General features: G+C 44.0%; 1 protein-coding gene, 3 long non-coding RNA genes, 1 other non-coding gene and 1 pseudogene across 5 annotated transcripts; 3 read left to right on the forward strand and 3 right to left on the reverse strand.

The window, feature by feature from the left end:
- The first annotated feature begins 2,610 nt into the window (after positions 1–2,610).
- LOC136357377 (uncharacterized) lies at positions 2,611–5,038 on the forward strand. The gene is made up of 9 exons (XM_066312612.1): positions 2,611–2,757; positions 2,849–3,173; positions 3,260–3,328; positions 3,403–3,697; positions 3,779–3,977; positions 4,049–4,147; positions 4,237–4,493; positions 4,570–4,645; positions 4,734–5,038. The coding sequence occupies exons 2-9, from the start codon at positions 3,101–3,103 to the stop codon at positions 4,845–4,847; spliced, it is 1,182 nt and encodes a 393-aa protein (XP_066168709.1). The 5' UTR covers positions 2,611–2,757; positions 2,849–3,100; the 3' UTR covers positions 4,848–5,038.
- Positions 5,039–7,290: 2,252 nt separating this feature from the next.
- On the reverse strand, positions 7,291–8,772 carry LOC136357231 (uncharacterized). The gene is made up of 3 exons (XR_010742429.1): positions 8,693–8,772; positions 8,540–8,614; positions 7,291–8,458 (listed from the first exon to the last, which is right to left on the reverse strand). It is a non-coding gene; the product is annotated as an uncharacterized lncRNA (long non-coding RNA).
- A 4,860-nt stretch (positions 8,773–13,632) lies between these two features.
- On the forward strand, positions 13,633–14,822 carry LOC107275702 (transcription initiation factor IIB-like; annotated as a pseudogene).
- An 857-nt stretch (positions 14,823–15,679) lies between these two features.
- Positions 15,680–16,323, reverse strand: LOC136357508 (uncharacterized). The gene is made up of 2 exons (XR_010742829.1): positions 16,077–16,323; positions 15,680–15,944 (listed from the first exon to the last, which is right to left on the reverse strand). It is a non-coding gene; the product is annotated as an uncharacterized lncRNA (long non-coding RNA).
- Positions 16,324–19,012: 2,689 nt separating this feature from the next.
- LOC107281491 (uncharacterized) lies at positions 19,013–21,047 on the forward strand. Its single transcript, XR_010742592.1, has 2 exons — positions 19,013–20,108; positions 20,186–21,047. It is a non-coding gene; the product is annotated as an uncharacterized lncRNA (long non-coding RNA).
- Positions 21,048–22,709: 1,662 nt separating this feature from the next.
- On the reverse strand, positions 22,710–24,160 carry LOC107275779 (uncharacterized). Its single transcript, XR_010742591.1, has 2 exons — positions 24,045–24,160; positions 22,710–22,952 (listed from the first exon to the last, which is right to left on the reverse strand). It is a non-coding gene; the product is annotated as an uncharacterized protein (transcript).
- Between the last annotated feature and the right edge of the window lie 2,970 nt (positions 24,161–27,130).

The raw sequence follows: 27,130 nt of genomic DNA on the forward strand, positions 1-27,130 counted from the left end.
TTTTATATATATATATATATATATATATATATATATATATATATATATATATATATATATATATATATATATATATATATATATATATATATATATATATATATATATATATATATATGAAAATGGTTCTATACACTGGGTGTATATACTCCCTCTTGCATCCACCGTTCATCCGAACAACCAGATACGAGTTAATCCGTGTACACCTTAACGGGTGTTGACTCAGCGGACCCGGTATGTATATCGTGAATTATGGAATTAATTATTCAGGGCAAAATTATCTTACCGCTAATATCGGAACAGATCCAACAGCGCATCACGAAATTTCTGGGTTTTGGGAGGCAACGAGGCGACGACTCCTCCTCGGATTGACCCCACGGTGATTCAGCGGCGACTCGGCGGCTGGTGGAGGATCATAGAAGCGATCTATACTGATCATTGAATCTGCTTGTTCCTTCCTCCAGTGATGGCTCCTCCTTCACCAATCGGAGATACTGAAGCAGAGGTAATCATTCTGGAGGATCTGCCACCCGTTGGTGTCCCAGGAGCAGAAGTCATCGATCTGGAGTCGCCTGAATGCAAGAGCGGGGCAGCCGGGGCAAAATCGAGGAGTCACAGTAGTACAGGTCATCCAAAGCAGCAGGTTAGTATTTGTGTATTTTATACGGCAAGATCGGCTCGATTCCTAAATTTTTCTCGTTTGCAGAGTCACGGGAGAATCAGTTTGTCACCGCAGTCCAAGGTATGTCACCAGAAATTGATCATCTTGTTGCCTATAGAGAGGGGTTATGCATAGTTCGGTTCATGCATGATCTCAGTTGTGGATGGCAATTTCTTGACTCTGAATGCATATGCTGTTTTATTTGGGATAATGTATATGCCGATTTTACACCTGAAGTATATGCTTTCCATACATGGGTATGTACTTATTTTTTTTAAACATAAGTATCTATTGAACATTGTATATTCTGCATTTCTGTGGATTGGTATATGCTTCTTTTTTCCATAGAGAGGTATATACTGACTGGTACATACTGGATTGGTATATACTGTAATTATCCATAGAGAGGTATATGCTGTTTTTTTTCCGTCAGTAGTATGTTCTGAACTTTGCATATACTGCATTCCTATGGATTGGTATTGAACCTTGTATATACTGCATTTCTATGGATTGGTATATACTTCTTTTTTCCATAGAGAGGTATATACTGACTGGTACATACTGGATTGATATATACTGACTGGTACATACTGGATTGGTACACAGTATGTACTGCATTTTACAAAGATATACTGCTTATTTCCATAGACATGCTTACTTTTTCAAAGAGGGGGCAAATACAGGCTGAATTTGCTTCACAGAAATATATCCTTCATTTTTCCAGAGAAGGTTATATGCAGATTTTTTAAAACAGAAGTACATGTTGAATTTTTAAATACGCTCAATTTTTCTCAGCCTTAGTATTTGTTATATTTGTGTTCTGAAAAATAATTATCAGCAGGCTTTCAAGGTCTCAGGCACAAGGGGTAACCTTCAAAAGACGGCTGCACGGGTGGTATCTAGGTATCGGCAAAGCAGGGTACTAAATAGACAGAAGAAAGACAACACTACCTTTGGTATCAATTGTAGGTGCCAGCCCAAATGCATAGTGAATATCACTAAAGACTTCGATGATAGGAAGAAGGAGTTGATTGCTGAAATTGGATTTGATGGAATTTTGGATATCAAACTTACTAAGGTAAACAGGCAGTTTTGGGCATGGCTTCTGAGCAAGGTTGATCCAAAATCAGGCACTATTGTTACAGATTTCAACCAGGAGTTGCCATTTGGTCCCAATGATGTCAATGCAGTTTTTGGCTTGCCATGCTCAGGTCAACTTATTATCCCTTGCTCACAAGATGAATTAGACGGGAAGAAACAAAAATTGTGTGAAATATTTGAGATTCCAAACTTTTCACACCTGAAAATATCACTCTTAGAGAGAGTCCTAAAGAAGCAGTATGTTCATCCCATGACAATAGATGAAAAGAGGGAATTCAAGGCGGCTTTTGTGTTATATGTCACAACAAAGCTCTTGGCACCGCAATCCTGCGCAAACTTCATATCTCCTAGGTATATTAGAGCTGTGGCTGATGTTGACAATACAAAACAGTACAACTGGTCCCAGTTCGTCGTAGATGAGGTGAAGAAAGCAGCAGAATCATTGCCCAAACGCTTTCCGAATACGACGCAACAATCCATTAACGGGTGTATCATCTTCCTAATGGTTAGCACTGATACTTGTCTTCCTAATGCAGTATATAATCAACACACATATTGACATTTTGAAGCAATTGTGCAGGCAAAATATTTCAGCAAACTCGTGATACGGAAGGTTGGGATCACGAGTGTTAAATCATGCCACATTTCTTAGTTCGAGGACAATCAAATTGCTATGATGATCCAACAAGATATAGTCAGTAAACATAATCCAGGATACCCTTTCCCTCGTTATGGGAAGCTCCAGGTATATATGGTACCCTAACTCTAATATACCTATTTAAGGCTGCAAAAATAAGCTAATTAGCAACGCATATGTTCTTTAGTTGATGAAGGCTCCAAGAGAAAACTACCCCCAAGCGCCAGAGGTGTCTCCCCTCAACTTATCCTCCGTTTCGAAGATACAATGCAGAGGCAATGATGGAGGCGCCAATTTAATCAAATTCCTGGAATCACACTTCAATTCGTTAGACGTGAGTGCAATGGTTGGGCCACAGGTACGTGAACCATAGTTACAGTATTCTACTTCAGACTATATCCGACAATGGGATTAAATATAATTTATGGTTACTATGATTAAAAACACAGGCCTATAAGGAGTTGAAATCTTACGTTCAGGATGGATTCAATCAGATTGATGAGATTTTGCCTAGCATAGCAGATTTCGTAGACATAAGCAACCTCAAAACTGCTACTGAAGCAGCAAACATGTTCAAGAAAGCTTTCAAGTATAATATGGCAGCGGCAGTTAAGATAGCGACGAGGGCAGCAGTTAGGAATGTTATTGATACCATTGAGGATATGCAAGGGCCTCTCCATCCATAGGGAGACCCCTCTGCCATGGGATACCACACACCCACGAACTACTCCACACATGCTACAGAATATGAAAATCCAGTGGAGCAACCAACAGGTAACGCTTGACTATTAACAATATGAACACACAAAATCCTTACAAAATGTGACTTTAACAAATTTCTTACATTCTTCATTTATCAGATACCCGACACTTTGATCACAAATTTGGAGCCTCGCAGTGCACTCCTAGAAAATTTAATGGAGCTCCAGGTTGGTGTGCTAAAAGATTAAAAAATCAAATAAAAAACCTGATTACTGCGTACTAATCAGTCTCACATATCCAGGTTCGAAAGAGACTAATTCTTCAATGTCGCCTACGTCGGGAACACGCATGACTAACAAATGTTCAATTATGCTAATTGAAGAATTTGGAACCGACGAGCAGAAGAAGCGCAAATATACTGTTGAAAAACCACCTTCTCACTTGCTGAAACACAAATCAAAGCGTGCAGTTAAACCAAACAGGAAACTCATGTCGCCTTTCCTGTCAAAACAATGTTCGACTGAGAGGATGGACTCCAGGACTGCTGATGAATTGTATTCCTATGTTATGTCTATTTCTAACGAGGCATCGTTAGAGTAAGTCCTGATATTCAACTATACCAAGTATCGCACCCCACCTAACCTGACATCCCTTTATTCTCTTATGGTTTATTTCAGCGCAAAATGGCTGCAAAGTTCCTATCTATTCAGGATTTCATTGACGCTACGAAACATCCAGAAGACTATAAAGATTGGGAGCCGAATGGATTCAGATTCTCTCAACCTTGCTATTCGAATAATGTTCCAACAAGAAGTTGAGAGATTTCAAAACACAAACTACTTGGGTTGGAGGCATTTCATTAACCAAGATTTTGGGGTAACATTGCACACGTCAAAAAAATATTCTTCTTTTGCTAATGGGCATTCAAATTCAATGATTTCTTTTAGATGTATGCTGTAGCTGGAGATGAATTTTGGGAAGCTAGTCATCAACTTGCACACTTCACGGGCCCCGAAGTTGTATATGATGTTTTAGATAGTCACATGGTGAGTTTGATTTTTCAGTACGTAATCTGTAGTCTTATTTGTGAACAATAACAGATAAGCCATCCCACTGAGAAACAATTACTTTGCAGATACTGATACCTGTTCACCTACTCAAACATTACGTGTTGTACGTATTTAACATGGAGAGTAAGAAGGTATTAGTCCTTGATTCACTGAACACCCAAGATCCACTGGGGGAATCACGTTTCACCAGGCATGACAAGATTAAGATCATGGTGTCCCGGTGCGTAATGGAATGCATGCGTCTGGCATTTCCAGGGTGGAACAAGGACATACTGAACTGGGACTTTGAGGCAGTGGAAAATATACCAAAGCAGCAAAACGGGTGAGTTACTACTCCACCAAACAGTATACAACCTATCCACAGTTTGAATTGACAATACTTTTACAAAAACACACAGGGATGACTGCGGCTTTCACGTATTCAACAATATGGTGAACTGGGATGGTCTTCATCTTGTGAACTCTACTTCACAGGTATATAATGGCTTCCACCCTTTGTAGACCACACTCTACCATAAAGTCTTCGCCAATAAGCTATAACGAAAAACTGTAACATTCACAGGACCCGTACTACCTCCGGCGACAATTTTTGATCCACCTATTGACTCTGCGTGATAACGAGGCAATACTTCCAGAATATGTGGTGCACCGTCTTCGACATATTAAAGACAATTAGTTCAACAATTTTATCCTTATAGTTTTACTAGAACTTTTCATGTAATTTTCGATATTCACTTATGTCTTCGCTTGACAGAATCTTAAATTCGTTGCTATGCATGGACAAAGAAACATCTGTGTTCAAATGACAGTTCCACGTACTTAGTTATTTCAATTTTTCGCTACCCCAAACAATAACAGTATGCACGTGTTTATTCAACTGATTGTATGGCTTATTTTTGTATCTACACCCAATGGTACCATCCATAGGGATGTGGTTATTCACTCAATCATCCTTCTAAAATCCCCGCTGCCGCGCTGCAGCTTAAACATGACCTGGATGGAGCAAACCAAAATCCTTCGGTCCTGGCCTAATGAAGTAGTACGTGTCTTCGTTGATGTAGAAAATACAACTCAAACCCACACAAGTGCACATACCTTTTCCAAAGGATAAACAGCACAAAAAAACACTTCCATTTCTCTCTTTAAAGAGAAAATACCATCATGCAAATGATATAGATTCCTGTTAACACACATCCATTTGTTTCCACTGAAGATACAACCACCAAAAATATCCAATTGTAAAAAATTGAAGCAAAATTTACTTAATATAGAAAAAACTGACCAATCCACCACTTCCATAATCATAATAAATTGCTCACAGCAAGCAAACACAAACATCTCTCAACTTAATAGGAAAACAACTTAAAGCAAGACCACTTTAAACATTCAGAAGGGGCTATACAAAACTACAATGAACCATATACTAAAGTTTTCTCTTGTACATAGACATCCGGCCGCAGGTTCTTGAATTATGTCCTGCTTGGTGGCATGTGTGGCAAAACCTACGAGGAAAAGGCATTTCATCCGCATGATCATTGTCTTGGTTTTCTTCTTCAACGGAATCACCCTCATTTGCTGCTTTACTCTTTTCACTCCTTCTTTTCTTCTTTTCATGCTGGCAGCCTCACCGCCAGATTTATACCTATTCACTTTTGGCCTTCCTCTGCTTCTCTTTCTCACGGGTGGAAGTACATCACCAGTATTATCTCCACTCTCTTCCTCACTCGACATATCATACACACTGTCGACGTCAGCAGCGCCAACATCTTCATTTCCATCTTCGGATAATACCGTTGGCCTTGATATTTGTCTAGTTGCTCGCTTTGGGGCTGCTCCACTATTGTCATCGTCATCCAAAGATAACCGACTTTTCATGTCTTCCAAAAGTTGATTCATGACTGTCATTGCCATCTTAAATGTCTGCACATCTTTGTTTGCAACACTAGCCACCTCCACAGACTTTTTATTCAGCATTACATGTCTGTAACTCCTCGATTGTGAAGCATCGACATCATCTTTGTATCCATGTAGATGAGGTGGAACAGAATCCCGTGCATTCTTCGTCCATCTTTTCAATATGTACCTATCTGGAATTTTTGACAACCCATACTGAACAAGCACCTAGCAGGACAAAACAATGAATTACAAAATAATCAAGAATACTTCAATAAAAGTTGCAAAGGAAAAAACATATACCCTGAAAACGTGGCTGCACAGTATCCCCTTATGCTCAAACATCTTGCAGACGCATGAAAATTCCTCTCTTTCCACATCATAGTACACCTGATATTCCTTCCGAAGGAATGAGCTAGACTCTTCTGTGCACATTCGTACAACTTGCACTGTGCTTTCGTCCTCCCTAGGTTTCACCATGTATGATAAACTATCAGTTAACTCCTCAGAGAACAACTGAAAAACAGCTCTAGTATATACTTGGGAAGCATGAATCTCTATCGGTGAGCTTGTTTTAATTTCAACCTTGTCCTGCACCGAGTGACACCAAAAGATGATTATAATAATCAATTAAATAAGAACAACAAAAATGCCAAAATGGATACTTACGTTACTAGTTTGGAATTCCTCTGAGTCGTCCTTTTGCAGTTTCTCATTGAAAAACCGGTCATACCTCTTAACAAACCTGTTCATAGAACTAGAGGGTTTCACAAACATTTTGAACACATGGTTTGCAGACTCACTTCTTTGCGTAGTAGTCATCCCAGCAAAGAACCTATGGGCAAAATATACAAACGCCCATTTGCGCCTTATGTCCCAAATGTGACGCAAATATACACTGTTTTCTAGTTGGTAATCACTAATCAGTTTGTGCCAAGCAGCTTCAAAGTCCTCCTCTGTCAGTGTCTGCGTGAGAACCTTGTGAAATGCTTTCTTGAATGATCGACGCTTCGAGTAGATGTTCCCCATAAATTCTTTTGCTTTCTTCAGAACGTGCCACTTGCACACACGATGGATTGTGTTGGGAAATACCTTTCGAATGGCAGCTGCCATTGAAGGACAGTTGTCTGCAATAAAAAGGTCAAATACTTACAATAAGCACAGTAAACTTTGAAATCCTATCGAACTCTGAAAACGACCAAATACGCGCATACCTGTTAAAATTCCAATAGGTTCCTTCCCATTCATGCACTCTTTGAATGTCTCGAACAACCATGCAAACGATTCTTTGGTCTCTTCTCTCAGCAGGGCACACCCAAAGAAGGTACTCTAAAAGTGATTGTTTACCCCAACAAATGGTGCAAATGGCATATTATACCTATTTGTCTTGTACGTAGTATCAAATGTAATGACATCACCAAAATGCTCATAATTCAATCTAGACACAGCATGAGACCAGAATATGTTCTTCATACGGCAAGCCTCGTCGAGCTGTATACTATAAAAGAAATTCTTACTCCTTTTTTGCAAATCCTTCAGGACATTTAGTGTTTTTTGCATGTCGTCGCTGCACTCATCCCGCCTAATTGCATACGCTAGCCTATCCATAGCTTTTCTCGTGAATGGAACAATGGAAGCTCCGCCATGCATGCCAGACAACAAACCATACATATTTGTCAGACTCATGCTATTGTCCACCATCTCTTCAATAATACCCCGAGTCCCCTCATCTATTTGATTGTGTGAATGATAATTCATTGTAACCCCTATACTCTTTTTCATTGGATAGTTGTGTGCAGCGACGACCTTAGTTACTGTCCAGCTTCCTGCACCTTTCGACCTATTTATCTTGATCATTGCTGGGCATCCAATTCGAATAGAAGGTTCTTTGGTATTTGTGTTCTTCCCCTGCAGGGATCAATTACAAATTAACACATACTCCATCACAAAAAACTATCAGTTCATTGCCACAACAAACATACTGTCATAAATGTTGGTACCTGGTGTGAACAACAAATCTGTCGCATTGTTCTCTGCTTATTAACATTAAGGCGCTCTTTATTCAGACGGATCCCAAATCCTTTACTAATAGCATAAACATTATAAAAATTAAAGGTATCTCTCTCAGTCTTAAATCTTTGCCCCAATGCGGGAGCAAGAATATTAGGATCAGCATACTCCGGAGGAATGGCAGCACTACTGTCAACATTATCTACTACCATTCTGAAAAGATTGTATTCATTCAGTCTTCAGAACATACCACCAACAACATGCCATTAAAATCAAATAAAGTGAAAAGAAATCAACATGAGATCCAAACCTTTCCATCGGTATCCCTGCCCCCTCTTTTTCAGCTGGGTTTCCTTCAGTCCAATCTAGTGAAGGAGCATACTTCTGTAATAGAGACAGAAAAGGATTTTATACTACTCAATTCCAAAGTATATGATCAACTGACAACTATGCCAAGAAAGATACCTTGTCACCGGAGTTCCATGACCTGAATCATGCGAGCCAACCGTCAATGACACGTCCTCCTCCATGGCTACAGGACTGCAGAACACAACTCAATATGCATCAGTATCGGCCGATTATTTCTACAATTCAAAAAATATGGTATCTTGATCTCACCTTGTCTAGACACCATGTGGGATTGAATCACCATCAGGTATGCCGAAGGAAGGGTTGCATTCATCCATAATAATTTGACTGAATCAATGATCCAGAATCATTCTTGTTCACACCCATAAATCAAACGAAAAAACCCAACGGCACATACTGAATAATCAATCATCAAATCAGTATAACATACCTAGACCCTGTGGTACAATTGAAATCGGTGTGGTTCTTCACTCCGTCATCCATCCAAAATCACCAGCTCCGCGCGGCGGCGTATACTCGACCAGGACGGAGCAAACCAAAATCCTAATGAAGCAGTACGTGGCTTTGACGATGCAGATACCGTTCCTCACCACCCACTAGCTGCACTGACCTATTCTTCAGGTGGTTAGTTATGCATTATCGGTAATTAATCACTTTTCAAATTAATACCACGCATCGTTCGGCTAATGGGTACATACTGCATGACTCTGCACTGCCAACTCATTAATAGGTACGGATCTCAAAGTTAATCAATGGTATGAGGGGAGGGAGTATGTACACCCGTATATATATATATATATATATATATATATATATATATATATATATATATATATATATATATATATATATATATATATATATATATATATATATATATATATATATATTTTTCAGAGATACTATGACAGTTATACCCTTGCCTCTTCCCTCTATTCTGGCCTCCTAGGCGGCTAGGCCCAGCGCTCAACCGCCACGATAGCCTTAGCCTGCAGGATTGCCACGATCTCCTCAACCTTGCTTTGATTTGTTGTTGCCGTTTGTCATACTTGTATTAACAGTAAAATTTAGTAAGCCCATAATTATCACGTCGCCAATAGTCGAATTCATGCTATATATTCGGTTAAGGAAATTAATCTATTAAAGAAAGCTTATCCAGAAGTAACCGAGTTCAAGAGGATGCGGTATGGCAAGTTATCTATTAATTAAGAATAGTTTGTTAGTTTCCTTATATCTATAGTAAAGTGTGTTTAGTGTCCTATAAGGACTTTATGTTTTCCTTTTATCTTTTAGGAAAGTTTCTTTCTTGTCCTACCAGGACTAGTATATCCCTATGGGTATAAATATATACACTCGGGGTCAATTTAAACTATCTCTCGATCAATACTACTCTCGGCGCATCGCCACCCTCTTTTCTGAAGTTTTACTTATCAACCGGCGGAACTGGGCACCTGACGCGGGGCTGCATCGTTTTAGTTTGATCTCCGGCGAAGGGGTAAGTCCTATGTTCCGCCGGCCTAGCAATTGTATCATCTATGTCGGCATCGTTTAAGGCTGCATCAGTACATTCAACCTCTTGGATTACTCTGGTTCGGTTGATATATTTGACTACCTGATATTTCAATTCTATCTCTAATTGCATTATGTTTAGAGACACATCGGTTTAGTTGGGACTGTCTCGGTTAGGTCTGATCTCCTATCTTAGCCGATATATCTCTACAATCACAATATTGTTCTAAATAGATTTGTCATATCGATCACATTAGACAGATCTATTGGCTCATCGAGTATTAGATTATCATATACAATCTCGTGCTGCATCAGTTAGTTTCGGCCTACTAGATTGTTGTTGATAATATAAGTCTTGTTAAGCCGATAGGTTCATGCTAATGTTTTATCGGGGTGCTAGCCAATAAGTTATCTGGACATTGCATCGGCTTATAAGGATTGCATATACATATAAGTTGGATTTAGCCGATGACAACAAATGTTTCATTGATTTATCTAATCTTGTGGATTTAATGACATCGGACTTCCAGCCGATGTATTCTTTAACCATCAGATTAGTACTTATACTATCATATTACTATTAGCTGATTGGTTTCTATATTGGATTATATTATTGTTATACTCCCTCCATTCCAAAATATAAGGCACAACCACCCTTAATCCAAAGACCAAGAAATAATTAATATCTCATCGTTGTCATGAATCACCACAATTAATACAATACATGCAACCAATAGAATTAAAGATCTTGTGAGTATAGGATTTATAATAATAATAATTTAGGGGAGAGAATGTGCTAATTAATTACATGCATGTATGCACGTCTTATATTAGAAACCACATTAAAAAGTAGTTGTGCCCTATATTTTGGAACGGAGTAGTATTATATTATCATCAGTTGATCGCCTTTATATTGTTATTTACATCAAGCATCAGAATCTACATCAAACATACAGTCGATTGCTCAAAACCCTATCGCTATCGGCTGGTATCGACATCAGCTGGAGTTACTCCATCGGCTTGTCAGCCGATCGGCTCATTGATCTACAATTTGCATATCTTGTCAGTTGCAGGGTCAAACTGACTGGCACGCCCGCATCTCATCAAGATTTGGACCTGCACTGGAGTTAAGCATATCTCCTAGGCCAGTGTGTGTTTTTTGCGTCAACAACTTGCGGCTCCTAAGTTTACTGTTCTATCATTTGAGAGCCATTTTTGCTCATTTCTCATGCAAAAGAGTCCTAAGGCCATGAAGAATACAAGCCACACCTAAAAGTAGGAGTGATAATGGGATGTGTATTTTCCGTCCGACCGACCGCCTGATCCAAAACTCGCGGGAAGAATATGAGAGAGAACTATGGATTAGGATAAGAGAATACTTGTATCTTGTCCGTATATCCCATATTATAAGACATATATGAAAATCCATTTTAAGTCCACCGACAAACATGATAAAAGATTGATTAATCACTATTTACGAGCTTACATGTAATATTATATAATTTTTCTATTGATGTACTCTTTTAACACTTTAATTATCTTCTTATATTTACTATCTAATTCAAATAGATATCCGTTCTCGAAATTAACTCAGAGGAAATAATATTGGATACGATATGGGATGAGTGATATGTTATCCGGCACTACCCGTACCCGGCTTCGAATTTGAAGGAAACTATGGGTTAGAATATGGGAATGCCAATAATCTGATTGTACCCCACCCATTTTCATCTCAGGTGCTACATAAGCTTAGGCCACACCTTCTCTCGCGCAGTGCAAAATGATTTTAGTGGTGGCTTTAATTTTTCATGTCAAACTTGGTATTTTATATATCAGTTTTCATTTTTTTTCTAATTTATATTTAAGTCCAACATTTTACATTAGGCACTCTAAAAACTACAACTAGTACAAGATACCCCCTCCTCTCCTCTCCCCTTTCCTTTCCCCCTCTCTCACTCTCACTCTCACTCACACACACTCTCATTAAGCTCTGTTGCAGTGAGATCCCCTTTCTCTTTGGCATATGCTACCCCTTCCACCCATCGCCGAGGCAATATCCAGTAGCGAGGTCGTGGAGATCGAGGAAAAAGCCGAGATGATCATAGATATTGGCATATTTTGTAATGACCACAATATAAAAATGATAATGATGTTAGAATACAGTAAAATTAAAAAACTGTCGGTATAACAGAAAATTTTTTTTATGTTTCTATTTCCATATTTTTTATCATTTCTATTTTCATTTTTATATGTAACCATCTCCACACGACTTGATTAGATAAAAATCAGAAACAAGTGTCGGTTGGTCAAGAATTTACGTGACTGTTTTCACCCCTCCACCCAAGAGAAATGTGATATCATGACAAAAATAAGGATAGCGTTGTGAGATCTCAACTACTCAGTAAAAAGAGGGGTACACCATTTATATGTGGCCATATATAAAATTTCCAAGCTAAAAAACAATATGTTTCTGAATGGTTTTTATGTTAAGCGGGACTATATATACATTTGTCGACAAATTTTCTCCTAAAAAATTATTAGATGTAAAATTTACATGTAACTACATTGTAACTGGTACGTAACTTTCATGTAATTTTGAAATCGTTAAATTTGCGATTTGCTTTAAGATTTGTACAAACGGAGAAAAAAAATCACGATGCATACACAAGTGAGGGAATTTAGTCATGTTATCTCCACATCACGAAAATAGCATGTTATCACAAAATTTTTTAAAGTTACATACGAGTTCTATTATAGTTATATGCAACTTAGTAATAACACTACGATTATAGTACAATATTTACATCTGTCAAATTTTTGGAAGAAAATTCGTCTACAAATGTATAGCAAAACTGCAAGTGATCAGGATTTACGGCAGCGAAGGAGTAGCGATTACAAGTTCTTACCAAAAATAAAGTTGAAGTGAATGGGACATAAAAATCACAAAAATATATATTAAAAAAAACTAGAATATTAGGGAAGGATCTAATATCAAATAATTAGGAGGGGTGAGGCTTTGAACCCAGGTCGTCTAGCCCACCACCTTGTGAAGCTAGCCGGAAGACCCCTGGGCATTTCTCAACTATATATTGACTATTAAGAAAAAAGAACCGATCTCAATGTCCTTCATAGCCAACAGCAAAATGGTAGTAGAGTTTTATAATTTTCAACTAGAATACTCTACAATAACTATGTAAAAACAAAAAAAAACATTAATTTTCAATATTTACGTTCTTGCATGTTCTTGATGCAATAAACTACGGTCTCATTGGTATCTTATACCAGTAAGGTCGTAGGCAAGATAATCAGTAGCCAATTCAAGGTGAAAATTGTTCATTCGACCGGAATTTTGCTTCAGTTCCCCCAAATTTCCCAATTCCAAGTTTAAACCCTAACAATGCAATATAAAGGAAAAAAAAACACATCAGAAGGCAATAATCACATAATCAGTACTATCTTATTTTTCATCTATAGAGGTTCTTATTTGCACTAATCATTGCATAGGCGAGTGGCGATCGCCGATCGGGCTTATGGGCCAGTCCGAGTCCGAGTCCGATTCTCACTCCCGAATGGCTGGGCCGGACCCGAGCCCGACTCCCGAATGGGGTGTCCGAACTCGTGTCGGACTCCTCCTCGTCGCTATAAATCCTCACCCACCTCACACCACCAACCTCACCACAAAACCAAGCAGAGCAGCATTCGTAGGTACTACTAGCAAGCGTATCAACCAGAAGCCAACGCAACGCAATCCAAGGCTCCAAGCACAGATCGAGACGCTGAATGCTCGCGCGCGCCGACGATGTACGGCTCCCCGGACGTCGTTAGCTACTGCCAGCACTGCCAGCGCACGACGCCGATGGTGCTCGACCACGCCACCGGCGACGCCATCTGCACCGGGTGCGCGTTCGACCTCGGCAACGGCGCCAACGCGTGCCCCGAGCCGCCGCGGTGGCGCGCCGCCGCTGGTCATGGTGACAGTGATGGCGACCGTAGCAGCAGCAGCAGCAGCGTGGGAGGAGACGTCTCGCCAGCTGCTGCCGATCCGTTGCTCCAGGGCGGCGAGGGCGTTGCCTGCTCTGTCGGGGCGCCGCCGGTGCAGCCGAGGGTGCGCGGCGCCGTTGTGCCGCCGAAGCAGATGCGCGCCGGCGGTGCCGTCCCGCCGAAGGTGCGGTGCGGCGTCCCTGACACGAGCAAGGCGCTCGCCGAGGGGTTCGACGCCATCGTCGGCATGGCGTCCCGGCTCGGGCTCGCGGACAAGGTCAGCGACCGGGCGAAGGAGGTGCTGAGGAAGCTGGAGGAGGCCAGGGCGTGCCCCAAGGGACGGAGCCGGGACGCGCTCTACGCGGCGTGCCTCCACGCCGCGTGCCGCGTCGAGGGCGCGCCGCGGACGCTCAAGGAGCTGATCGCGGCGACCTCCGACGCGGCGGCGACGAAGAGGGACCTGGGCAAGTTCATCAACGCGATCAAGAGGCACCTCGGGATGGAGGAGCGCGGGCAGGATCAGGCGGCGGACATGAAGGCGAGCGGCGGCGGCGTCGGCGTGGTGGTGCGCGCCGGCGACTACCTGCACCGCTACGGGTCGGCGGTGGGGATGAGCGGCCAGGAGGCGAGCGCGGCGCGGCGCGCGGCGGGCAGGCTGGACAGCCTCGACGTGCGGCGCAACCCGCAGTCCATCGCGGCCGCCATCGTCTACATGGCGGCGCAGGGGAGCAGCGGTGTCCGGAAGAGCGTCCGCCGCCACGGGCGTCAGCGAGTCGACCATCAAGGACGCGTACAAGGACCTGTGCCCGCACGCCGCCCTGCTCTTCGCCTGAAACACACGGCGACGGCGCGACGCGACGCGGCGCTACTTAATTTGTTGTGTGTATTGCGTGTTGTTGGTTACTGACTAGAGATATTGTTAGACAGACCGCATGTACAATTTACTAAGATCATACTATGTACTACTACATTTTTTGTCTGAAATTATCTTCATCTTCTGCAAATATATACAGTACTCTGTTTCTCATATGATTTGTCACAGTGTGATTATGCCCTTCTACCTTTCAATCACAGCCTCACAGGCTATTCGGACTAACGTAGATAAGTTGACAATTACTCAGGAAGATCACAGCCTAGATCACATGTAGTTGACAACTAATTGTAAACAGGCGACTTAATCTAGGGTGGAGCCGATCCAGCTTTGGGCCTCATGGACAGCAGGACAAGCAGCATTGGGCTACTGTCAGCTTGATAGTGGGCCGTCGTTCGTTTGAGTTATCCATTGGCCGCCTGTTGTATCTGTAGGGTTCTAGCGCCGGCTCAACTCGTTAACATTTTCCAACGAGCCAAGCTGAGTCAATCATGAGTCGAGAGAGATAATGAGACATGAGCTTTTCATCCAGCCATAATGAGTACTCCTCCATACTCGTAAATAGGATTGCAAGTGGGACGGGTTGTGGGCCGTCCCGCCCCGCCCCACAACGGCCGCAAACTCTCTGTGCATGCAAACGGCAACACGCCCCGCACGGCTCACGGGATTGTTCAGCCCGACGGGCGCCGCGGGACAGCCCGCAATGTGCAGACATTCGTTTAATTAGGTTCATCAACCAGCAACAAGACTGGATTATTTCACGTGAAAACAGTTATACAAGCACATAAGCACTCCATGTCCCAAATCAAGCTAGGATTAATCCTAGCAAGAGAAGGAAGAAAGCTATAAAATTGCAGATTAAACCTATCAAGAGAGGGAAGAAAATACAAAATTGCAAAAAACAAGAGGGTAGTGAACAGGAAACAGTTTGAAAGCTACTAGCTCAAGAACATGCAAGAGAACTCACAGATTTAGCAGAGCCACAAGCACTAATATTAATAATTGACATGTCAAGTGATTAACAACATCAAACAGCTACAATCCTAACACAGCTCGACATTGCTCAACTTTGTGTAATATCTTGATTAGAAAATCCTCAATCTCACTCTTCGTAGTATGGTTTAAATTCGATTCCCTGCGCTGAAGTATAAATTGATCAGTCAATACATAACACATTTGATTACTTTGCTTGCACACATCAAACAAATCACAGGAAGTGGCACATCAAACAAATCTTGAACAAGAACCGAAGAAGAAGGAAAAAGAACTGACCGGCCGTCGTCGCTGCCGCACAAGGTGTGCCAGCCAAATGGAACTGCAACTCCCTGCTCCCTTGCCGATGGAGCCCGTAGTGGGTAGAGAGCTGGAGGCGGCAACACGGGCAGCGTTGCAGCGATGGGGGGAGGTGGATTGTTGGAAGAGCGATGGAGGGCGTTCGCTGCTGGATGGATGGGCGATGAGGAAGTCGGCGTCGGCGACGAGAGTAGCAGCGGCTGCGGCGCTGTCTCGCCACCGCCGAATCCAGCGGCATCTCCCCTTCTGGCTTCTCGTGCAATCGTGCCCTAATGCCATGGCGCCCAGCGGGCTGTGCGGGATGGGCCAAACAATTTTGCAAGGTCCACGCGGGATGGCCCGCCCGCAAATTTGCGGGCTTTTTTTGTGGGGCGGGACTGCGGGCCGAAAAAAAGCCCGCCCCACTTGCTCCCCTACTCGTAAAGGAAATCGGTTAGGATAATGTTTAAGTCAAACCTTGGGAATATAAATCATGAATAACTTTTAAGTTGTTGAGTTTGAAAATATAAAAATTATATGAATAGATTTGTCTTGAAAAATACTTTCATAAAAGTATACATATATCACTTTTCAATAAATATTTTTATAGAAAAAAAAAGTCAAAGTTGTGTTTTGGAGACCGTGTCACTGTCATAAACGACTTTCTTTACGAGTACGGAGGGAGTACGCATCTGATTATTTATGTTCTCTGTTGTCGTTGTCGTTCGATTTCCATGAGGTCTCTTCCTTAGTGCTCGAGCTTCTTCTTCCTATGCTTTGCTGGCTCCAACCACCATTGTGATGGTCATCTTTGCTCACAACCCTCATATCCTCCATGCCGCTCCTAATGGGGAACAAACCTATTCTACCTCTCTCAGCTTCTGCCTTTAATCGAATCACATCTCTCAACCAAAAAATTGGGCATAATGCCTACCGAACTCTAAACCCCGAAGCAAGTATAGTCCTAAGATAGTATATTGAGCCCGTTTTGACTTATGTGACATCCACATGGCATATTGATTATGTCTTCGTCTCATGTGATGTTATAATCGGTAACAAAATATTTAAAAGGAACAACCCACATGGAGCCCATATGTCAGTGGCACTATATTCTTCTTCCAACCTCCTCTCTTTTTTCATCTCTTCACCTCTTCCCTCTCTTCCTCATGATCTCTAGGCCGGCAGTCGCAGGGAGAAAAGAGGTGGGTAGTGGGAGAGGAGCAAGGCGGTGGCGGCTTCTCCTCTCTACCGAGCGGCGCAAGCGGTGGTGGCCAGATATGGAGTAGCTCCCAACTGCTCCAACCCCTGCGAGCTCACCGAGGTCAGCTGCCTTTTGACTCCCCGGTAACCTCGATCTCAAGATTTACAACTGTTGCCATGTCATGGAGCTCAATGACGCCATTGTCACCCGCCGCTTGAGATAGAGGAGACGGCAGCCGCCAAACCAAAAGATCCCTTGCCACCCACCATCAAGGTTAGAGAGGGGCAACGTGGGAAAGGTGGGCCAAGCCCAGATACGGCCGTCCTTTTGCTCCAGCTCCATGTCCTCTTCCTGGATCCCCTTCGCCTTCGTCATGGGAACCCGAGCTTCGTCTGTGTCGCCACAAGCTCGCCGGCCACTAGGCTATAGCGGTCAACGCACTACACCACCACCAGCCATTGCTGATGAGCTCGTGGTGGGGTTCACGTGAGCTTAGATGGGTAACTAGGTTCACCCGTCTCCTTATCAGCAAACTCGCGCCTCTTGTTAGATTGAGGGGTAGCAGCTCTATAGTCCGTATTGCCGCTAGACTGTCCACCTCCACTGTTGAGTCATTGACTCCTTGGACAACAACGGCCGCCTGGTGTGTATGCCTTATTCAAAGGAACGGAACGTGTGTTGATCTAGTATATAGAGTACTCCCATCATTCCATATTATAAGTTGTTTGAGTTTTTTACTAATCGAACTTTTATAAGATTAACCTAGTTTATAGAAAAACACAGTAACATTTTTAACACAAAACAAACATATTATTAAAATATATTCAATGTTATATTTAATGAAACTAATCAAATGCAGTAGATGTTTTTAATTTTTTCTATAACCTTGGTCAAAACTAAAGAAGTTTGATTAGAAAAAAAATAAAATGACTTATAATATTAAAAGGAGGAAGTAATTGATTGCTAAGAAAAATAAATTGAGTCACTCGACAAATAAATAGCCCCTAATAACTTTGGCTATCTCGGCCTCGAGGTAGCGAAGTAGTACAGATCAAGTGACTCAGAAGTAGCTCAATACACTTGTGTAACAACTTTTGGATTTATGCAAAGCAACTAGTGAAAGTGATAAAATGCCCTATTTGATTCAGCTTAAGATTATTATAATCTAGCTTATTAGGAGTAAGCTGAAACAAATAAATAGATTATTATAGTAGATTATTATAATCTATAAGCCAAATTATTATAATCTGATAAGCTGCTTTAGATGAGCTTTTTTTAAATTATTGAGTGGCTAAAGACCCAATATCCCTACATACTTAAGAAAAATTACCCACCTATGCCATCAACCGAACAGATAGCTGAGGGCATTATAGACTTTAGCCATTCAAACCCAATAATTCATGCCTTCAATAATCCAGACAAACAAACAACTCACAGCTTATTCTATGCCAGCTTATTATAATCTAGCTTACAGTAATCTGGCTTAATAATTTAGATTATAATAATCATAAGTTGAAACAAATAGCGCCAAAGTTAATTATGTCGTTATTGGCCTTAAAAAGTCAAAGCAAAATTGCTTCGTACGAAAATAACGCATATGGCTCTGCTAGGTTGCTATCCCTAGGTGCAACCGTGCAAGCAGCGGCCAGCGATCACTCGAGAGCTCTCACGGTCACGGGCTCACGGCATGCTGGCGTTCATCGTATCGGCGATCCAACAGGCAACAGACTGACACGAACTAATCTGAAAATGCAATTTAATATTGGGCCTATTTGGCACAGCTTCAACTCTAGCTCCACCTCTTCTGGAGCTAGAACTCAGCTAAACAGTTTCAACTTTACTAAAATTGGGAGTGGAGTTGGGTGAAGCTCTTTCATAAAAAAGTAAAATGTACCAGCGGTTCTTAAACTTATCAGGAGGTTTCACTTGGTCCATGAACTTGCAAAGCGCACATTGAGATCTCTAAATTTAGTTTATTGTATCATCTCGGTCTAAAACCGCGTTTGACCGTGGTCATGCCTATGTGGCACGCCACGTGGATGATGACATGGACTTTTTTTATTTTTTCTCCTTTCTTCCTTCTTTTTTTCTCCCTTCTCCTTTTTTTTTTCTCCCGCGCCTCCGCCGGTCGACGCCGAGTCCACACCAACGCGCCGGCAGCTCCTCGCCGCCGGCAAGCCCATCCAACACCTCGGCTGCTCGTCGTTGTCCACCACCACTCCATCAGCGCAAACAACAGCCAAACAACAGCAACAAGTCAGATCCAGTGCCGCCGTCCTCCTCGAGTCGCCGCCATCCCCCTCCCTCCCGTCAGTGCTGTCGTCCTCCTCCCCCAGTCACCGCCCTTCTCCACCCATCGCCGCCGCTGTCCTCCCCCCATCAACGCCGCCGTCTTTCTCCCCGCGCGCTTGCCACCGTCGCGCGCTCGCCTCCAGCACGGCGGCTCAGCAAAACCGCGGCAGTGGCAGCTCCCATGGCGTGCGGTGGCTCGGTTGCCGCGCACGCCATCATCTCTTTCCCGTTCCATACTCTTCCGTCCATGCCGATCATTTTCTCCCTTGACACCAATTCATTTCATCCACTGCAGCGACGGGAACGCCGACGTGCCCACGAGAGCTCCAGAGCGCGCTCCAAGCGTCGCCGTGGTGGCATCGTTGCCGTCGCAATCGATCTGGACCAAGTCGGGCCAAGCCGTCGCGCCATTGTATTCGCCTCGTACTCCTCTCCATTTCCCCTCAAGAACCATGAAGAATGGAGCTCCGAAGAGGGAGATCGACCTCACCTTCCTCAACATCTCCCCCTGACTTCAATCTTCGATTCCAGCCGCTCCGGTGAGCTTCACCTCGATTCATCACACCTACACCATCCTAGGGACTTCACTAACATCAAGTGACCCCATGCATGCCAGGTTGTTTGATAGATCGAGCCATCGCCGTTCACCCGAGAAGGAGCGCCGCCGCCGAGCCATTCCACGAGCCGCCACTGACAACCAAGGTTGCCCAACACTTTCTAGTGCCTCGGTGAGCTTCCTGAGTACCCAAGAACACACATGCATGCACCAACCCGAGTAGATCCGGTTCACTTTGTGACATGCATGTACAACCCGAACACCGCCGCCGCTTCCACCGCCGTCGCCATCTATTCCGGCCACCTCCCACCCGTCAGTGCCGCCGTCCTCCTCCCCTAGTCACCGCCCTTCTCCCCCCATCGCCGCCGCTGTCCTCCCCCTATCAACGCCGCCGTCTTCCACCCCATCCGCTTGTTGCCGTCGCGCGCTCGCCTCCAGCACGACGGCTCGGCAAAACCGCGTGCAGGAGAAAAAAAAAAGAGAAGAGGGAGAAAAAAAAAGGGAAAAATGGAGAGAAAATTCCATTTCATCGTCACGTAGGCAAGACCACGCGCGGTCAAACGCGGCTTTGGACCCGGATGACACAATAAATCAAGTTTAGGGATCTCGACGTGCGCTTTACAAGTTTGTGGACCTAAGTGAAACCTCCTGACAACTTTAAGGACCGCTGGTGTATTTTACTCTTCATAAAATGTACTAGAGTTGTGGTGCTGGGTTTAGGCAGCTCCACAACTCCACTCCAGACTCAACTCCTGGAGTTAAGTTTAGGAGTTGGAGCTGTACCAAACAAGCCCTTACTACTACGTTGGCACGTAAACCAATCAGAAAGAAGCAGAGCTCGAAAAGATGCAGAGAGTTGAAGTGCATGCAAGCAAGATACTACAAATTATGATATGAATTCACATTCCCAATCATTTTCATATACGTTACATCGCATAGAGATTAGGCATTCTTACATATGACAAGAATTGATCCTATACAACTCAAAGAAAGAATCGAGCAAAACAACTAAAAACTACTACTCCCTCCGTCCCACAATATAAGGGATTTTGAGTTTTTGCTTGCAATGTTTGACCACTCGTTTTATACAATTTTTTTTTTGCAAATATAAAAAACGAAAAGTTATGCTTAAAAAATAAATAATAATTTCAAAAATTTTTGAATAAGACGAGTGGTCAAACGTTACAAGCAAAAACCCAAAATCCCTTATATTCTGAGCAGAGGGAGTACCAAAGACTAGTAATTAGTTGCTCCAGCTAGCTCTCTTCCTCTCCTCCGCCGTCAGCAGTCGCAGAGACTTGCCGGCGACCGTCGGTCTTCCGGGCAGTACACTTGTCCTTCGACTTCGCGCGTGGTCATGGCCTGGAGCGCGGCGCACGGCGGCGTCGGTGGCCGTGGAGGAGTCGACGGACGGCGCCGCGGCTGCAGGCTGCAGAATCACCTGAACCTGGCCCCTGGCAACGCGCACGGGGCGGAAGGGATCGTCGTGCGGGAACCCGACCTTGTAGACGACGTCGAGGAAGCCGTCCTCGTCGGCGGAGACGACGACCGCGTCGAGCCGGAGCACGAGGTGGCGCGTCTGGTGGCCCGTGACGCTGATCTTGCCTACGCGGGTGCGCACGCTCACCTGCGTGCCCTTCTCGATCGTCGGCGTCGGCTCGTTGGCGGTGGCAGCGGCGGCGGCCGACGTCGCGGGACGACCGGGCACGGGAGGCGGCGCCGGCATGGCCAGGACGTCGGCGGAGCGCTCGTCGTCAGGCGAAGGATGAAGTGGAGGAGGCGTCGAGGACCTCTTCGCGACGCGTCCTGTCGGCGCGAGCTCCGGTGATCTTCTTCTCCTGCTCTCCATCTCACGGCGGAGCCTTTTGATGCCGGCGGACCGCACCATCATGGAAGGCATGGTGGCGCGGTGGAAACAATCTAGCAATCGTGGATCGGCGACGACTGCGGTTGAGGTTTGGTTGGATCGAGCGAGAGGCCGATCGATCGAGAGAGCAATATATTCCAAAGAACAAGCGCGAGGTGATCAGAAGTGAACGCGAGATGATGAGAGTGCAGAGGAGGAGGGGGTGCGAAAGTTATATAGCCGGCGTTTGGCGTGTTCAAATCAGAATCGGAGTCGGAGACGCGAGACGCCCTTCCCGCCATCTCTGCTTTGCTCCCACTCTGTTATTGAAAAAGTCTCCAACTGGTATTGGGCTGGGCTGGGCCGGTAGAGGAGAAGCGGGCTGAGATGCATAGAACAAATATAAGTTTAGGCCTTGTTCGGCACGCATGTTTCCAATCCAGGCCAGGAATTGATCCAGGCCAGGTTTCAGTGGATCCGGGTGGATTCACTGGAACCACCTGTGGATTGAATCCATTCCTTTTTTCAATCCACCTCTTCAAAAATCTGTGTTCGGTTTGACCTGGAATGGAATGAAGCCATTCAAGCTGCCGTGGATTGTCGATCGATCAGATCCAGTGATTCAGAACTCAAAACATTCAGTTAATGTCATCACTCATTAGAATTCAGAATCACGCACATTTCTAATTTCTAACAGTAATAGTATATTGCAGGAGTTAATTAACCAAAATTCCCAAATGGAAAGACAGGGAACACCCTGAATAGCATCATGACAATTCTTCACCATATTCAGTTGCTGTCATCATTCATCAGAATTCAGAACATCATGCATATTTCTATCTAGTTAAGCATGAACAGTAATATATTTCAGGATTAAGCACATTCTTTTCAGGACTTCATCACTAATCAATCTAGCTTCGCCTTCCTCCGGTCCCTCTGGTAGCAATCCATCGACATTTGGGAATATCAACTGATTATCCGCTGCAGCCATAGCAAAGAAATCTTGCGGTTAGACTTAGACAGTGTGATATAAGAGGCAATTTAGCTGAAAAAAAATATTTGCATCATCTGTATATATGTGATACAAATTGTTCTAACAACAGGAAAGTTTCTATAGCTGCAATTAAGGCATTTCAGTTTGAATAAGACCTACTTAACAGGAGACAGATATTCACCAATAGCCCATATTTTCATTACAACGATCCCTTTAGTGCAAAATACAATTGATTTCATAACTTGCAAGACACTCTTACATATAATGTTCTATATTAAATGTAGGTTTGCCTTCACACATGCATGTACTAATCAGACAACTAACAACAGGGGCCAATATTACAATAGTAAAATTCATCTTAGTGCGAATTCCAGGGAGAGGAAAATGGCTAAGATTTAATGAATCAGAAACAGAAAGATGGAAATGGAAAAGGTTTATAATTAGCATAGTAGTTTCTTGAGGCAGCCAGTGTTGGCTAAAATTAAGTATCCAAGCTAAAAAGCAGCTAATCCATGAGGACATGTGGTTATCAAAATCTGAATAATGAACAGCAATGCCATCAAGAACTGGCAAAAACTGGTTATCAAAGGATTTTCTCTTATGCAACACTGAATCTAATAATAATCTTGACTTAGCCTGGATTGGGTGAGTACAAAAACAGAGATGGAGCACCAGTCCAGTTACAGTGACATGTTTTTTTTCAGCATAATTTCCTGGTTCATTCGAGAAGAAGACAAACTAAAAGGGAAGCTGGTTGACAGATCCATGGCTATGCAACACATCGATCCATCCGCCAAGATCTAGGGCAAGAAACAGAAGCAAGAACCTAGGGCTCTTCCACCAAGAATCCCCCGCAACACCGCAAGAACCTAAACCACAGACCAAATCTCCAAGAACCCATCACGATTCCTTCCCCTCTCCCCCACCCTCTACGCGGATCGGAATCCCCAAGAAACACCAGCCCTTGGAAAGCCCCCATTTGGGCGGAAGAAGAGCAGCAGCAGCACAAGAACCCTAGCAAGCAAGAACCCTAGCGCCGGGAAGAGAAAGGAACAAGGAAGACGACGGTGATGCGTTACCGGCGAGAAGGCGGCGGAGAGCGTGGACGTCGGATGGGAAGCGGTCGCCGTCGCCGTTGACGTCGGTGCGCCGCCGCGCCGTTTCCTCGCTTCTCCTCTCGCGTCGCCTCGCGTCCGGATTGGAACCGGAGGGTCGGAGGTGGGGAATGAATCCGGGCCAGGAACAGGGGGAGGCAGGCCAAACCGGGCCCGTTTCCAATCCGGGCCAGCCGAAACGAACGACGCTTCCGGGCCAGACCAGATTTGGAAACGGGCCACTTCGTTCCGGCCGGAACAGAGGCCGTTCTGGGCCGTTCCTGGCGCTGCCGAACGAGGCCTTATTGGGATATGATCACCAAAATGCACTAAGTATTATTATTATTATTATTGCCTGGCATGATAGAAGAATTGATTATTCCTCACCCGACGTACTGATGCTGAATCACTCCTCACGCTTCTCATGCATATAACTTCATCTTATTAATGGACCATCTTGCTATATAAGAATCTCTGTAAAGGTGATTACGACATTGGTGCTAAATCGGGTGAAACGTGTGTATATATATTCGGATTCCAAATTTTAAAAAATATATATATAAAGAATGTCTCTATATTAATTTTTTTACTTATAAATTTGTATGTATAAGTTTTAGTGTATAATTTTTTTAACAGTTTCTCATGATGGACCAGTGCACGTGGGCCGGTTCAAATGTTTACAAGTGCCAGGGCACGCGTGAGCTCTGCTCATTAGACCTACCCTCTCTAATTTTTTTTTCGGGAATCCTACCCTCTCTAAATTGTACACTACATAACTCTATAAAAGAATTTTTTTTAAAAAAAGAAAAAACTCTACAATTTGACGTTGATTACAGTTGTATTGATTGTTTTTTTTCACATTGGGCGGGTCTAATAGGCGAATTATTTTTCCGTTAAAGCAACTTCTCTAAGGTCAAAGTTGTCAATCACAATATGAAAAGGTCAATTGTCATTATCTCTATCATTGTTCTTTCCGGCGCGCATCTCTTAGGTGGCATAGGTGGAACCCTAAGATCATGCTTTCGCCACAGTTTTCCACTTGTCTATGTCCCTCTACCGCTGGAACATGCCACTGGAGGTATGGATGGTTGTGAGGAAGGCGGTTTGGGTGCCCATGGAGATGACAACGTTGACTCTACCCGAGGATTGCCGGGGAGGTCTCTTCCATTGTCATTATGTCTATCATTGTATAATTTGGTGTCTTCCAAGTAGTGGCCGCAACGAAGGATGACGGTGGCCGACGATAGAGGCTGCCATGCAGGGTGGCCAGTGGTGTGAGGAGCAGAAGGTGATGAGGAATAGCATCATTGAGTCATCTCCTTACTACCGACGTCTTTGTTTTCTCCTCGAATCCCCTCCAATTCTATGTGGGTGGGGCTTCTTCTCTACCTTCCCTAAATGGCATCGGCGAGTGAAGGCATTAGGAGCGAAGAGCTGCTAGATCTAGATCTTGCAAGGATCCTACTAGCAGCAGGGTACCAGAGGAGTGGTTGGAGGCGGTACATATGTGGCAGTATGGCGTATTCATGACGATGGTGGGTGCTGTGAATTGGGGCAACAACACGACAGTGACAATGTCCTTACAATCCTTCTGCTATGCGTCTTATTTCTTATGCCAGCCATGCAACAATATCTTTCCGTAACTTTGCTCAGGTCAAATGATAGTTTATTCAAATTTCAACTTTTGCTTGGAAAATTCATTAGAAATTTCTACACCCCATGTTTTTGCTTTCCGCAATATGAAACATCGTTTTCCAGTTTTTTTTTAAGGACGATCTCCTATATGATGACACCGAATATATGCTAATGAATTCCCACAAATCACAAAAACATCTGCAGAAGTGAACGGACGCCCCCGTTGGTTTACTTCAATAAATAGCATGTAAGAGTATATATTAGCACTAAGGGCCGGCCTTGGAGGGGGCGAGCGGTGCGGCTGCTATGGGCCCCCAAATCATAGGGCCCCACCCCCCGGGTGCCAAAGCCTCTCTGCTGCTGTGCCATGATGGCCCAACGGGAGGCAGCAAACCGATGCGATGCGACGATGCGAACGGAACATCCCAATTCCTACGCAAGATCGCTGCCGCACGGACTGTCGCACGTCCTCCGGATTCCCAATTCGAGCGACGCGAGCACGCGTTCATTCCACATCGGCCGCGCATCAGCCATACCTGCGCGAGCGACGACCGTGCGCGGCGCGCCTTGCCGCCTGCCAAGTTGCCGTCGACCGCCACGGCGTCGTCATCGTTGCCTGCTGCTGCAAGAGCCTGAAGTCTGCAACTGCTGATTGCTGTACATATTGCGCGCCTCAGCCTGACGATCAAGACTGAAGTCTCAACTCTCAAGAGGTGTCAAGGATGCGAGGTGATCAGGTGAGCATAAGCAAGCCAGCAACACCATCGCCATCGCCAATTGAAATTTTGTAGTTCTATATGATTCTATCTGTTGGCTGTTAGCCTGTTGCCATCATGCCATGTACTGATGAACAGACGTATACAGTGCATTACTACTATGTCCTATGTTACGGTAATAGGTTCGTAACTTAGGGTGTGTTTAGTTCACGCTAAAATTAAAAGTTTGGTTGAAATTGGAACGATGTGATGGAAAAGTTGAAAGTTTATGTGTGTAGGAAAGTTTTGATGTGATGAAAAAGTTAGAAGTTTGTGTTGAGATTATAGGTATATAATGATTTAATCTATTCCATAAATAAATCATGACATTACAGATGAAAACTAGCATGAACGCATCATTAGATCTACACATGTAAACTACACAGTATAACATGAATAGATCAAATATGCGCAACATATTGAACACGTACCGAGGTGGCGGAAAGACTGGCTGCTCGATCGAAACTTTTCGCAGGCGTCTACGAAGGCACGCAGCACGCGAGCGAAGAGGAAGACGAGCCGTCGCGGACGAACAGGGAGCAGTCGCGCAAAGCGCTTCCCAAAAACCTTATTGCCGCCTTCTCCCGGTGCAGAACGTCGAAGGAAGAGGTTCCGGAGACCTGCTCTCCCGATCGCAGGTGCACGCCGGCGAGCGGGGTGGAGTAATCTACGAGCGACGGC

Source organism: Oryza sativa, chromosome 7 (assembly GCF_034140825.1).
Source record: "Oryza sativa Japonica Group chromosome 7, ASM3414082v1".
Classification (NCBI taxonomy): domain Eukaryota; kingdom Viridiplantae; phylum Streptophyta; class Magnoliopsida; order Poales; family Poaceae; genus Oryza; species Oryza sativa.

Coding starts and splice junctions, on each gene's coding strand:
- LOC136357377 (XM_066312612.1), top strand. CDS start 3,101: ATGGGATACCACACACCCACGAACTACTCCACACATGCTACAGAATAT. Junction 3,174..3,259: donor TCCAGTGGAGCAACCAACAG/GTAACGCTTGAC, acceptor TTCATTTATCAG/ATACCCGACACTTTGATCAC. Junction 4,646..4,733: donor TTGTGAACTCTACTTCACAG/GTATATAATGGC, acceptor TAACATTCACAG/GACCCGTACTACCTCCGGCG.